The sequence below is a fragment of the Oreochromis aureus genome, linkage group 5 (genome assembly GCF_013358895.1).
Source record: "Oreochromis aureus strain Israel breed Guangdong linkage group 5, ZZ_aureus, whole genome shotgun sequence".
Classification (NCBI taxonomy): Eukaryota; Metazoa; Chordata; class Actinopteri; order Cichliformes; family Cichlidae; genus Oreochromis; species Oreochromis aureus.
In genome coordinates, this window is record NC_052946.1 from 38,996,285 (window position 1) to 39,010,774 (window position 14,490).

The following is a 14,490-nucleotide window of genomic DNA, read 5'->3' on the forward strand; positions in this document are numbered from 1 at the left end:
TCCCTTTTCTTTCCTGTTGAGACACCAAGTGTCTAACATTTGCTTCTGAATATGAAATTTAAGTGTGTGTCCGCTACATGAAGCTTTAAAGACACTATAGCTTTATGTTATACTGACCTTTCTGAAGAGTGTCCAGGAGGAGGTTTTCTGTCAGTTGCCTAATAATTATGCACACACACATATTCAGTACTCTTGGCTCTTGACGGAGGCGGTCGCACTTTCTCCTTCTCTCTTATCTTTCCTGCTTGGCGTCTCATGTCTTTGTACAGTCTCGCTTATTCTCTAACCCTAAGAGAGTCTCCCACACTTGTTCTCTAAAAATTCAGGACTACAGTAACAGAGTTCTGGCTGATTGGAGCTGGCTCGGACCTGGCTTATCGAAGAACAAGAAGCGGCTACAGCTGTTCAAAATCTCACAAGGCTGGCCGACATGATAGACGATGGGCAGGGCTGTGTGTACTCAGACTGTGTTTCTTTTGTTAACACAATATGCAGTTTAATTCTAATAACAGTTAGCCAGCCATAATAATAGCAATAGTACCAGTCTTTGTAAAAAATAATTGTATCAATAACAGTAGCAAAAATAATAATAATAATTGTTAAACTAAAATAATATCTTTATTGTGATAATAATGTGTAACAATTCAAATGAATGTGTCAACAAAGCATAGTAAATTTGTTTTTATATACAGTATCTACAATTTGAACACTTTTAACAACAATTTCTATATTTGTATGTATTTCATGATTTATAATATCAGTAATGACTGGATACATGTTGTTTAATGCTGAAATCACGTTCACCTTAAAAACTGCTTTTAGTTTGAAATCCGATCTCAGTTTCGCTTACAATAATACCCACGTGTAACACAGGACATAATGAGGAGCTGGTTTGATCACTGTAGCAGATCAATAAAATGAAAGTATCCTCTTGATTATTTCTGATACTCGTTGGTTCATTTGGAGACGTCTGTAGATGTGACGTCGGTGTCAGCGGTTTGTGTGCTGCTTCCTGAAAACCCACAAAAAGCCCTTCGATCCGGCAGTTTTTAAGATTTCTTCATCATTAAAGTAATCCAGTAATAGTCACCAGTATAAGTGTTGACAGTTAATTCGGCAAACGTTCATTTTCCAAAGTGTGAACACAGAGTTTGTGTCCCTGATGTTTTTTCCCGCCTCCTGGCTTATAGCGCTGATGTTACTGCCATCATGTACCCCGGTTTATTGTGATTGACAGCTGGGTCTGTCAATCACAGATTGACAGAGAACCTTCACAGACACACAGAGGCTGTGGCATGGCTGCTTTGAAAGTGACCAATCATATGAGTGCCTTCTTCCGTTGTGTTCTGCCTCCAAACTGTCAGCTTCTGGAGCAGAGCTGCTGCAGGGTTTGCTAAGCAGAGACCTTCGACTGTGTTCTGGCTTCTTTGTGCACTTAGCTGCTGGTTGTTGTTGCGTTTACTGCCTGCATGTGACTTTATTTTATTGACGTTGTGTAATTCCACACATATGTTCTTGTTTTAACACATGACATAGAAACTGAACATTTAACTGTGTTTCCTGAAAACCCTCTCTTGTCTGATCATTTCATAATAACATTAAATTTACAATAATTGATTACACAGCAGTGGGGAGTAGACTTCATCACAGTAGATGTCTTTCTGAAAGTGCTGTAACTGAGTTTAAGAATATAATTCTCCCTCTGTTATCATCTTCAGAGCAGCTACTCCAACCGAGGTCGATTATCAATTTAATAATTTTACCTCCTTACTGCGTATGACTCTGGATACTGTTGCTCCTGTAGAAAAAGAGCCTCAAAACAAAAGTACCTGGCTTTCTGGTATAACTCTCAAATGTGCTGATTAAAGCAGATAACGGAGATAAGATTGCTTTCAGAGCCGTTGCGCAAGCAAAGGGGGAGGGTGCATCTGACCTCCTCGGCTGTAATTGGTCCAGCCCAGAGTTGATCATGACCAATTGGCCAATCCACCACCTTTCATAGTTTATACCTTTCCAAAAAAAAAAAAAAAAAATGGAATGGCCAGTCCAGCTGTGCTCGTAAGATGAAGAGGAAATGGTCTCACTAATTTGGAAGAAATTCATCATTTAGTCTGGAAAAATAGTTTGCTGGAAAAAAAAGTCCTCCGTAAAGCTTAAATATCTTAAATTAAGCAACTTAATATTAACAACAGTTACCTCAAGGTGAAGAAGAGATAAAAAAAAAAAAAAGTTCCAACAGTTCATATGGCTGCAGTCATATTAGCAGAAATCATTCAGAGACTGACTGACTTCTGAAAACATAAATGTAATAAATACAGTAAAGATGAGCTGTTATACTCATTCCCAGCTCCATATTTTATTCTTAAACAGTACTGGAACAGTTTGGCATGATTTACAGTTCACAGATTGAATCATGCCAAGCGTTTTTGATGTGAACAAGGCTAAGGATAGAGAAGGGCTGTAAACCCACAGCAGGTAATTAAGGTTATTAGACAGGCCCTGCAATACAACTGAAACTCATTTGGGAAAATAAAACTGAGGAAAGTAAAACTGATCACTAAACACGCTGAACAAGGATCACTAAAATAAAACAGGAAATCACTAACACAGAGACAAGAACTCAAACATATGAAATGTTCACAGAAAGACAAACATGGAAAAAAGACACAAACACAAACCAAGACTGAGTACAGAGAAAAGAAATACAAAGAGGAAGTAATAAACTGAAAGTCATCAATAACTAATTAGGATTAAAGGTACGAATAATAAAATCAGAAACCAATACCAGAGGCCAAAATAACTATAAAACACAAAATTATATCAAAATTATATTAGAAATATAATCAAACTCTTCAGCTTCTTCACCCTCCATTTAAACCTGTCATTCAAACTGTGCTGTGGGGCGTGGACCACAGAAAGATGTGAAGAGGAACTAAACTAAAGAGTGAACTCACTGTTTAATTCATGTTTTGTCTTTCAGGGATACCTGTGATTGTGAAAGACGGTGATGATGCCATTTTACCCTGTTCCCTCGGCACCAATGAGAACATTGAGTTTGTGCAGTTTGAGTGGAAGAAGGAAGGAACTGAAAAGAAGGTGTTTACCTATGATACTGGGATGGTTGATAGTCCTGCCCTCCCAGGTCGAGTCTCACATTTTCCAGATGATCTGCAGCACGGCAGCGCCTCCATAAAAATAAATAATGTTCAACTGGAGGACGGAGGAATCTACACCTGTGACTTTCCAACCAGAGGAAAAACATTCAGGATTGAGCTTGTTTTTGGTGAGTGCTGTTATAAATCAGCTGATTATTTACAGATGAAACAGTCAGCATGCACATCAGGGTCTCACCCCTACAGCACACCTGTAGTGATATTTGCAATATTTGGTGGACAAAACTGAGACCGTCCCATCTGCATGCTGGTCCTGCTCCTGTCTACTTATCCGAAATCTGACGCGCTCACAGAGTCGTCACTAAACAGAATAAAATCTCTGTGACGTCTCAACTCTGTGAGGAACTTTACATCACACAGACCTCAGTGGACCTGTGGATGTAGAAGCTATGATCCAGTCTGATGCTCACATGAGTTTCTAGTACAGCAAACTGAGTTAATCAGCTCAGATTTTGTTGAACATGTTTCCTGGAACAGAGTCCGGCTAAACCCCAAACATACACTGTATATAAAAGCTGGACATAGCCACCATGACATCACTAACTGGTTAATGACGTCCTGTTATGGTATCCCAAGCTGACTGTTTCACCGTCCCCATTTTGGTGTTTTAAATTATCTTTGCTTTATCCTAATTTTCCTAATTATCCTAAAAGTACTGATAACTTATTTAAACAGGTTTTTCACATTTGTGAAAGTGAAAGATTTCCTAAAACTAAATATAATATAATATTTTATATAAATATAAGTGACTAACTCTGTTTCCTAAATCTGATCAAACTGTAACTGAAAAATATTGATCAAATAAAACAATACAAAACGACATTGGTTCTCAGCACCTATGTTCAATTTAAACATGTTTAAACATCCTAATTTTTGACTCTAATGGGAACATAATTTACAAAACAATCCTCATGATGTGTTCAAAAGTCTTAAAACTTACCATTTAACCCAAAATCTGATTAGTTACGGGACACTGAACACTCATGTAGGAAAGCAGATCTTCCCTGAACCAAACTCTGCTTTATCACTCTGCTGGACTCTAATTACAAAATAATCACACTGTTGTGTTAAATATGCCTTAAAATCAGCAACTGAAAAGTGTGTCAGCCACTCTGGTCCTTCTTGCTTTATGTGTGTTAAAGTTAAGCTCAACAGCAAATCATGACTAGTGAGGAGACAGAACAACAACACATACCCAGATACGATCCCTGGATCTTTCAGTTCTTAGAAGCAGCTTTTGGATTTGTTGGCACAGCCACAAAGCCATAAAGTGAAACCTACTCTGGAGGGTTCAACAGTATTCACTGTAAACATGATGAACTTAACCGCTGTCACACAACCACGACTGCAACATTCTTCTGAGTGTCTGTGATTTCAGTCTTTCAGAAACATTTTCCTCACACTGCCCATTTCTCCTCTTATAACTGCATCAGTAAAATAAAGTCTGAGAGCCTCGCTATGAGTCTGACTCTCACACCAGTTTGGATGATGAAGATGTTGCTGCTTCCTCTTCCTGTGACCTGCAGCTCTTTAGTAAGAAGCACATTTACAGCCCTGTCCTGACACAATAATTCAAGTTTCAGAGAAGAACCAACAAATACACCCAATTTTCTGTTTGACACCTCAACAATATTTGAATTATTTTGAGTGATAACAGGGGTGCTCAATTATAGTAGTTGATATAGTTAATAATGAAATTATGGTTTTTCAACACAATTATGTAAAAAAAAAATTATACCGTAAATTTAATAAAGGTTAAAAAATAATAATCTGTTTTGTTCAATTTTTTCTGACCCTGTCATGATGATGTTTGAGGTCAGAAAATGCTGATGTGTTGTACAGCGCTGAATTATAATGGGTAGTGTTCTTAATATTCTGACCCACAAGGTACAAACAGAAGTGTGTGAAATCTACTAAAATTTCTTTGAGCAACATAAAGATGGACTTTGGAGCAAATTAAAAATAAAAATGTTTTAAAATGTCTTTGTAGCTCAGGAGAAGCTTTAACTTTAGCTTTAACATTTTTACATTAATCCATTCTTCTACTGCAAAGACCTGAAATTATGGAAGAACATGTGACACAGAGTCAAATCTAAAACAGTTTTGTGTTTCTATTTTAAGCAATATCCTGTTTTATTTTGTAATTTCTGCTTCTTTTGCAGTCATTTTAGTATCACTTTCTGTCCTTCTTTGTGATTATCCAACTTCATTCTAAATAATATCACCTGTGATCAATTAATATTGTGTTTCCCCCCATAAGACTGAACCTTAAAGGGAAAAAAAAAACCCAATGATCATTGGGTGGGATGGAGAGCTCTACCACCTGAGCCACAGCTGCCCCACATGCATCACATACCTGGCATAACTGGCTACATAACTGATACTTAATAACCAACCCTGGTCTTCATAAGGCCTGGTGGCGAATATTGAAGCACTTCAAGCCTCCCCTAAGACCACAGAAAGGCTCCAGGACAAAGTGAGAGCCAGGAGAAAAGGGTGCTCTCTAACACCACCGGTCCTCCACAATACAACCCCAACATACTGAAACCCAAAAGGGGAGACAGGCTGCCAAAGAAAACACAACTATGGAAAAAACACACTAAAGCCACACTTAACTTTTACGTCTTGACTGAAAACAGCCATCAAGTCACATAAGAAGCCAGTCTTTAACATGCCACACACACGCACGCACGCACGCACGCACACACACACACAGAGACACACTTATTTTTTCTTAATAAGGGTGAACTCAGCTGTATAATTTTGTGGGACCGTGTGAGTTTGTTGAATATGGAGACTGAGGTGGAACACAGGATTTATCCAGGGAAGAGCTGCATTATTACAAACACTCCAACCACATGAAGCTGTAACCTCTCTGGAACAGCAGACAACTGTACGATGAATGCAAAACATTGATGAGAAAAACACCAAAAGTGATTTACCGTCACTTTTCATAATTTTTATGTACAGAATTTCTAGGTTTAATTCAATTGTATTTATATAGCACCAAATTACAACAACAGTCGTCTCAAGGCGCTTTATATTCTACAGTAGATCGTACAATAATAGATACAGAGAAAACCCAACAATCATATGACCCCTATGAGCAAGCACTTTGGCGACAGTGGGAAGGAAAAACTCCCTTTAACAGGAAGAAACCTCCGGCAGAACCAGGCTCAGGAGGGCGGGGCCATCTGCTGTGATTGGTTGGGGTGAGAGAAGGAAAACAGGATAAAGACATGCTGTGGAAGAGAGACAGAGATTAATAACAGATATGATTCAATGCAGAGAGGTCTATTAACACATGTTGAATTAAGCCTAATCTTGAAAGTAGAGATAGTGTCTGTCTCCCGAATCCAAACTGGAAGCTGGTTCCACAGAAGAGGGGCCTGAAAACTGAAGGCTCTGCCTCCCATTCTACTTTTAAATACTCTAGGAACAACAAGTAAGCCTGCAGTGTGAGAGTGAAGTGCTCTAATGGGGTGATATGGTACTATAAGGCTCTGGAACTCTCTTCCTCCAGCCATAACAAATATAGACTCCCTTACCGTATTTAAGTCACAGCTAAAAATACATCTGTTCAAACTGGCTTATTTGCTTTAGTGCTGATTTTATCTGTTGTCAAGTTCTGTTTTGCAATTTTAACTTATTTTATGTATTTTATGACTATTGCTCCTTTTATTCCTTTTGTTCTTTGTAAGGTGACCTTGGGTTTCTGAAAGGCGCCCTCAAATAAAATGTATTATTATTGTTATTAAGATAAGATGGGGCCTGATTATTTAAGACCTTGTATGTGAGGAGCAGGATTTTGAAGTCAATTCTGGATTTAACAGGAAGCCAATGAAGGGAAGCCAAAACAGGAGAAATATGCTCTCTCTTTCTAGTCCCTGTCAGTAATCTTGCTGCAGCATTTTGGATTAATTGAAGGCTTTTCAGGGAGGTTTTAGGACATCCTGATAATATGAATTACAGTAGTCCAGCCTGGAAGTAATAAATTAGTTTTTCAGCATCACTCTGATACAGGATATTTCTAATTTTAGAGATGTTGCACAAATGGAAGAAAGCAGTCTTACATATTTGTTTAATATGTGCGTTGAAAGACATGTCTTGGTCAAAAATCACTCCAAGGTTCCTCACAGTGTTACTGGAGGCCAAGGTAATGCCATCCAGAGTAAGAATCTGCTTAGATACCATATTTCTAAGACTTTCAGGGCCGAGTACAATAACCTCAGTTTTATCTGAATTAAGAAGCAGAAAGTTAGCGGCCATCCAGGTCTTTATGTCTTTAAGACATTCCTGCAGTTTAACTAATTGGGTGTGTTACCTGGCTTCATGGATAGATAGAGCTGCGTGTCATCTGCATAGCAGTGAAAATTTATGCTATGTCTTCTAATGATGCTGCCTAAGGGAAGCATGTATAATGTAAACAAAATTTGTCCTAGCACTGAACCCTGTGGAACACCATAATTGACCTCAGTGTGTGAAGAGGACTCTCCATTTACATGTACAAATTGGAGTCTATTAGATAGATATGATACAAACCACTGCAGCACAGTACCTGTAATACCTACAGCATGTTCTAATCGCTCTAATAGGATATTATGGTCGACAGTATCGAACGCAGCACTGAGGTCTAGCAGGACAAGCACAGAGATGAGTCCACTGTCAGAGGCCATAAGAAGATCATTTGTAACCTTCATTAAAGCTGTTTCTGTGCTGTGATGAGCTCTGAAACCTGACTGAAACTCTTCAAATAAGCCATTCCTCTGCAGATGATCTGTTAGCTGTTTGACAACTACTCTTTCAAGGATGTTTGATATGAAAGGAAGGTTGGAGATTGGCCTATAATTAGCTAAGACAGCTGGGTCTAGAGATGGCTTTTTGAGTAAAGGTTTAACTACAGCCAGCTTGAAGGCCTGTGGTACATAGCCGATTATTAGAGATAGGTTGATCATACTTAAGATTGAAGCATTAATTAATGGCAGGACTTCTTTGAGCAGTTTTGTAGGAATGGGGTCTAAAAGACGTTATATATAAATATACATTAGGTCAATGTGCAGTAGTAGCATGTATGCAGCAAGCAGGTGAATTCTGTACAGTAAGTGAATTAAATAAGAATAGGCAATCTGACTATTTTACAGAATAGACAATATGAACATATTTACAATTAAAGGAATTTGAAATGTACATTGTGCCAGTGGGTTTAGAGTAGTGGTGCAACGGATCAAAAATCTCAAGGTTTGGATCCGATCACGGTTTTAAGTCATGGATCGGATCAATTTTCGGATCAGCAAAAAAAGAAAAAAGACAAAAATTGAACATTTACTTACTTACTTATTGAAGTATTTTTTGCCTGTTAAAAACATTCAACTCAAGACTCATTCCACGCAATTATTAAAAAAAAAATTATGGTACAATATAGGGCAGTATAGGGCTTTGTATCTACCACTCAATTCAGTTCAATTTTATTTATAAAGCACCAAATCAAAACAACAGTCGCCTCAAGGCGCTTTATATTGTAAGGTAGACCCTATAATAATACATACCGCTCATTATATCGCACTCCGCTGTGATATAATGAGCTGTCACGGTCACGTAGCTTTCCGTTGGAAAGGTCCACACATTTGCAGTAGTTAGGGCAACAAAAGATCTGTGGGACATTTCAGCTATAACTTAAATCTTTTCCTGCTCATACATGCTTGGAACGATCTTGCCACTAAAGTGGACGCGCAACGGGATATCATAGCGTGGCTCAAGCACGTTCATCATAGTTTAAACCCCTTGTTTTGCAACAGAATACGGCCTCCCGTCTGCAGCTAAACACCCCAATAGCTTTTGTAATAGCTTTAGCCCGGTCGGACTGGGCAGCAAAGGGCTGCTTAAATACCGCAAACTCCTCTGCTCCTCCAGTTGGACCGCTAGCGCTGGCCATAACTATCACTTGACACACCCACCACGCCACCATACACACTTTTCTTTCTTCTTTTTCGAATCTTCGGATCACGTGCCTGCTGAACCGTGGAGTGTGGATCGGTTCGGATTACGGATCAACCGTGATCCATTGCACCACTAGTTTAGAGTGTCTAGAAGAGAGTCCTGTCTCAGTCACTTATGAATGATGTGAGAGGGCGGGTGTGTGTAGGCGGGGCGGTTGGTTTAGGGCCCAGATGGCTTGGGGATAGAAGCTCCTCTTGAGTCTCTCTGTCCTTGCCCGGATGATGCAGAACCTTCTACCGGATTGCAGAAGTTGGAACAGTTTGTTGCCAGGATGGGACGGGTCCTTCAGTATCTGCGCTGCTCTAGTCCAGCATCTCCTGGTGTAGGTGTCCTGAAGCGGGGAGAGCAATCCTGCAGCAGCGTTCTGCTGTATGGATCACTCTCTGAAGAGCTTTTTGGTCCTTAACACAGCTGTTCCCAAATCAGGATGTGATGTTCTGTGTGAGGATGCTCTCCACAGCGCCTGTATAGAAAGTCCTGAGGACCTCTGGAGAGACCCTGAACTTCCTCAGTTGTCATAGGTGGTACAGGCGCTGCCTAGCCTTTTTGGTCTGGACCTGAATGTGGGCAGATCATGTCAGGTCCAGTGATGGGAATAACGGATTTACAAGTAACAGCGTTGCTAATGGCGTTACTTTTATCAGTAACGAGTAATTAAGTGTGCCTATGCCAAGAGGGAAGTTGTGAAGTTGGTCCTGTCTTCCAAGGAGCTGTCTTCTTGTAGTCGTTTTCTGACTGCCTCCACTGCTTCCACTGTGGGGATACTCCCACTGGGTTTAAATCTGGGACTCTCGGCCATTTGACCTTAGAACTGAAGAAGCTTCTCGGATGAGAGGTGAAACGTCTTCAAGCAACTTAAAGAAGTCCAGACGCTTTTCTTTGCAAACTCCTTTGACTACGATGACCTGCATGACTGAGAACCTTCACAGACATATCGCTGTAGTGCAGCTGCACGTCATTTTCGCACCAGTTTGCTGCATAGTTGTATTCTAAAGCGGAAGATGTTGGACTCGGCTGAAGCGTGTGGCTGTTTTATGACATGGACATATTCCCGAATCCCGTCTCTTCACTTTTCTGAAACAAGCAGACAAGAACATTACAGTAATATGTAAGCTATGTCCTGGGGAGAAAAAACTATCGGCTGCTGTTAATAGCACGAGTAATCTACTGAAGCGCCTGACACAGAGCATAGGCGAACACTTCTGAGTGATCCTTGTTCATCATCCATGGATAACACCGCGGCAACTCCTGCTAAGCAGGCAAAACTTGATTTTACTTCAGCAGCACAGAAAGCGTCTGAAGGTGAGCTTAAAAAATGACTGCAGGCTACATTGTGGAAGAGATGCTACCACTGCGTACTGTAGAGTCTCCGTCTTTAAAAAAATGTATTTATTATTTAAAGAGTTCAATTTCTATTGTTTGTCCACTCAAGGTTTATATGGATTTTAAGAAGTATTTAGTTAAATACTTATGTAGTAATTAAGTTACTTTTCTGACACAGTAATTAGATAAGTATTTTAAATACAATATTGACTAAGTAATTAGTAATTACTTTTTTAAAGTAACTTACCCAACACTGCTAGTAACTATAATTAATTACTTTTTCAAAGTAACTTGCCCAACACTGGTCAGGTCTGAGGAGATGTGGACACCGAGATACTTGAAGGACTGCACCCTCTCCACTGGAGCTCCATTGATGATAATAGGCTTGTAGTCTCTATGCTGACTCCTTCTGAAGTCCACCACCAGCTACTTGGTCTTGCCAACGTTCAGCTGGAGATGGTTGTCCTGGCACCATGATGCCAGATTCTTCACTTCATCCATGTAGGCCGCCTCATCGTTGTTGGAGATGGTGCCCAACACCACTGTGTCGTCAGCAAACTTCACAATGGTGTTGGAGCTGTGGGTGGTCACATAGTCTGAAGTGTAGAGGGAGTAGAGCAGTGGCGAGAGGACACATCCCTGTGGTGCTCTTGTGTTGATGGTGATGCTGTTAGAGACGCATCTACCCACCCTCACCACCTGAGTTCTGCCAGTGAAGAAGTCAAACACCCATGCACACAGACGGCTGTTGAGTCCCAGATCCCTCAGCTTTGTGAACAGTCTGCTGGGCACTATTGTGTTAAACGCTGAACTGTAATCAACAAACAGCAGTCTCACATAGTTACCCTGTTTCTTGTCCATGTGGCTGAGGGTGGTGTGCAGGACGTGGGCAATGGCATCCTCTGTGGGTCTGTTGGGTCGGTAGGTGAACTGGAGTGGATAGAGTCTAATAACAGATCAAATGCCATGTTGAGGCTGTCATTTTTAGCATCTACATGAATGTTATAATCACCCACAATAATTATTTTATCTGAGCTGAGCACTAAATCAAATAAAAAGTCTAAGAAATCAGACAGAAGCTCTGTGTAAGGCCCAGGTGGATGATAGATGATAAAAAATAAGACTGGTTTCTGAGTTTTACAGCTGGGGTGGGCAAGGCTAAGCATCAGGCTTTCAAATGAATTAAAAGTCTGTTTTGGTCTTTGGTTGATTATTAGGCTGGTGTGAAAAATTGCTGCCACACCGCCCCCTCGGCCTGTGCAGAACCAAACCCAAAAACAAGCAAAATCAACAAACCCTCTGGATAGTTATATTTTGGGGAGTTTGATAAATTTGTCCATATTTCTAGAGATAAGAGCTGCTCCATCCAAAGTGGGATGGATGCCGTCTCTCCTAACAAGACCAGGTTTCCTCCAGAAGGTTTGCCAATTATCTATGAAGCCCACATCGTTTCTGGGACACCACTCAGACAGCCAGCAATTTAAGGAGAACATACAGCTAAACATGTCACTCCTGGTCTGATTGGGGAGGGGACCAGAGAAAACTACAGAGTCCGACATTGTTTTGGCAAAGTTACACACCGATTCAATACTGATTTTAGTGACCTCTGATTGGCGTAACTGCGTGTCATTACTGCCGACGTGAATTATGATTTTACTGAATTTACGTTTACCCTTAGCCAGCAGTTTTAAATTTCCTTCAATGTCGCCTGCTCTGGCCCCTGGAAGACAATTGACTATGGTTGCTGGTGTCTCTAGCTTCACATGCCTGAGAACAGAATCACCAATTACCAGAGTTTGACCCCCGGCGGGTGTGTCGCCGAGTGGGTAAAAGCAGTTGAGACACATGAACAGGTTGGTGGTGTACCTGGGGCTTCTTTTTAAGACTATGCTTCCTCCTCACCGTCACCCAGCCGCCCTCTTTCCCCAGCTGCTTGGGGTCTGCGGGGAACAGCTAAGCGGGGCCTATGCTATCTTTGGCTGCACCAGCTACAGGGGCCTGGCTAGCTACGGGTGAATGAAGGGTGCGGCCGAGTCTCCAATTCAGTAATCCTGGCCTCCAGAGCTGCAAATATGCTACATTTGTTACAAGTATCATCACTGCTAAAGGAGGCCGAGGAGTAGCTAAACATCTGACACAATGAGCAGGAAAGTGCAGGAGGGACAGGTGAAGAGGCCATGCTGCTATGAGCTAAGCTAAGCTAGCGTAACAGTAAAGGCACAGTGAGTGAATACTTTGGCTATAAATTAGGGCGTTAGTACACAGTGAGTGTGCTTCTAATTAAGCACGTGAATATTATACTATGAAAACAGAAGTTATCTAAAAGTTTTTAACCCTCTCAGGCTCAAATTAAGCTTTTTGTTGTTAATGCACAACCAAATCCTGCAGTGGTACTTCTGAGTAAAAAAAAACTCATAAAATATGTATGTGGGGTAATCAGGTTGTTAGTTTTTAACTGTTGCAAATCTGCAACGCCTGCCTCGAGAGAGTTAATTAAATTGCTATGCAGATAAGACAGCGCGACCACACCACAGAGTTAGCCAAGTGGTAGAGGGTTTCCACTTTGGAGGCCTCAGGATGTCATCTCTGCTGCGGATGATGTGGTTCTGTTGTCTTCATCAGGTGGTGGCCTCCAGCTCGCATTGGAACTGTTCACAGCTGAGTGTGAAGCAGAATGAGAATCAGGACCTCCAAATCTGAGGCCATGGTTCTCAGCCAGAAAAGGGTGGAGTTCCCACTCTAGGTCAGGGATGAGTTGCCGCTCCAAATGGTTGAGTTCAAGTATCTCGGGTCTTGTTCACCAGTGGAAGGGGAGGGGAGAGTGGAACGTGAGTTTGACAGACAGCCATTCGCAGGGAAGAGGATTCCTTCAAAGAGTGGCTGGTCTCTCCCTCAGAGATAGGATGAGGAGCTCATTTGAGATGAACTCGGGGTAGAGCTCAACACTTAAAGGAGCCAGTTGAGGCGGTTGGGAGCAGCTGACTAGGATGCCTCATGGGACGCCTTTTGGGTGGGGTGCTACAAGCATGTTCCACCCAGGGAAGACCCAGGACTTGCTGAAGAGATGATATTTCTCAGCAGGCTTGGGAGTGTCTCAGTCTCAGATGAGCTGGTGGAGGTGGCTGAGATGAGGAAGTCTGGGCTTCTCTGCTAAGACTGATGCCCCGTGTGACCCGAACCTGAAAAGTGGTAGAAAATGGATGGATGGATGGATGGATGGATGGTCTCTATTTGGTGTGTATGGCTCTGGTAGAGAGAAGTTAAAAAAGAAAAATGAAAATCGCTGTGTGTGTGCACTGCTAAGAAAGGTTGTGCAGAGACGCTTCAGCTTTGCACCGATCTCTGTGCAAAAACTGATTACAAATGTGAAACACTGTTCAGCTGAGTGGAGTTGTGGTTGGTTTCAATAAAGTCACAGTTATCTATCTATCTATCTATCTATCTATCTATCTATCTATCTATCTATCTATCTATCTATCTATCTATCTATCTATCTATCTATCTATCTATCTATCTATCTATCTATCTATATGTGTATAACACATGCTTTTATTAGCATTACATTAAGACTTTGTGCATTTTAATGATTTATTTAAATGTTCTTCTTCCAAATTTTTGCAATTCTTAATTACCTTCATTACATAACCCTGAAAAGTTTACTGTAGTGTATTTTTTAAGTGGGCTGATGAATTTGCAGCGTTTCAGATTTTTAGTAAAATTAGAGACAATGAACACGAGAGCGGTCGTACAGCTCTGCAACATCAGATGACTTTCATGTTTTCTTCACTCAGCTGTGTTATATACAACACTGACATATCAATCAAATCTGCTCTAGTTAATAGGACTCAAGCACAATAGTGTGAAAATTTAATGATGATATTAATGACGATGGAAAAAATAATGAACATTTTATCAATGCCAGCAGCTTGCACGCAGCACGATTTACAAATGTAAGTAATGAAGGGCATTTTCCATTCTTCTTTTCCGATGAGCTATT

The 14,490-nt window shown here is 40.8% G+C and overlaps 1 protein-coding gene across 1 annotated transcript in view; it reads left to right on the forward strand.

Moving 5' to 3' along the window:
* LOC116314354 (V-set domain-containing T-cell activation inhibitor 1-like) overlaps nucleotides 1-14,490 on the forward strand; it is a 69,918-nt gene that overhangs the window by 11,617 nt on the left and 43,811 nt on the right. Inside the window, exon 2 of the mRNA XM_039612584.1 lies at nucleotides 2,981-3,283. Within this exon, the coding sequence (XP_039468518.1) occupies nucleotides 2,981-3,283 (303 nt within the window). The remainder of the gene's footprint in view (nucleotides 1-2,980; nucleotides 3,284-14,490) is intronic.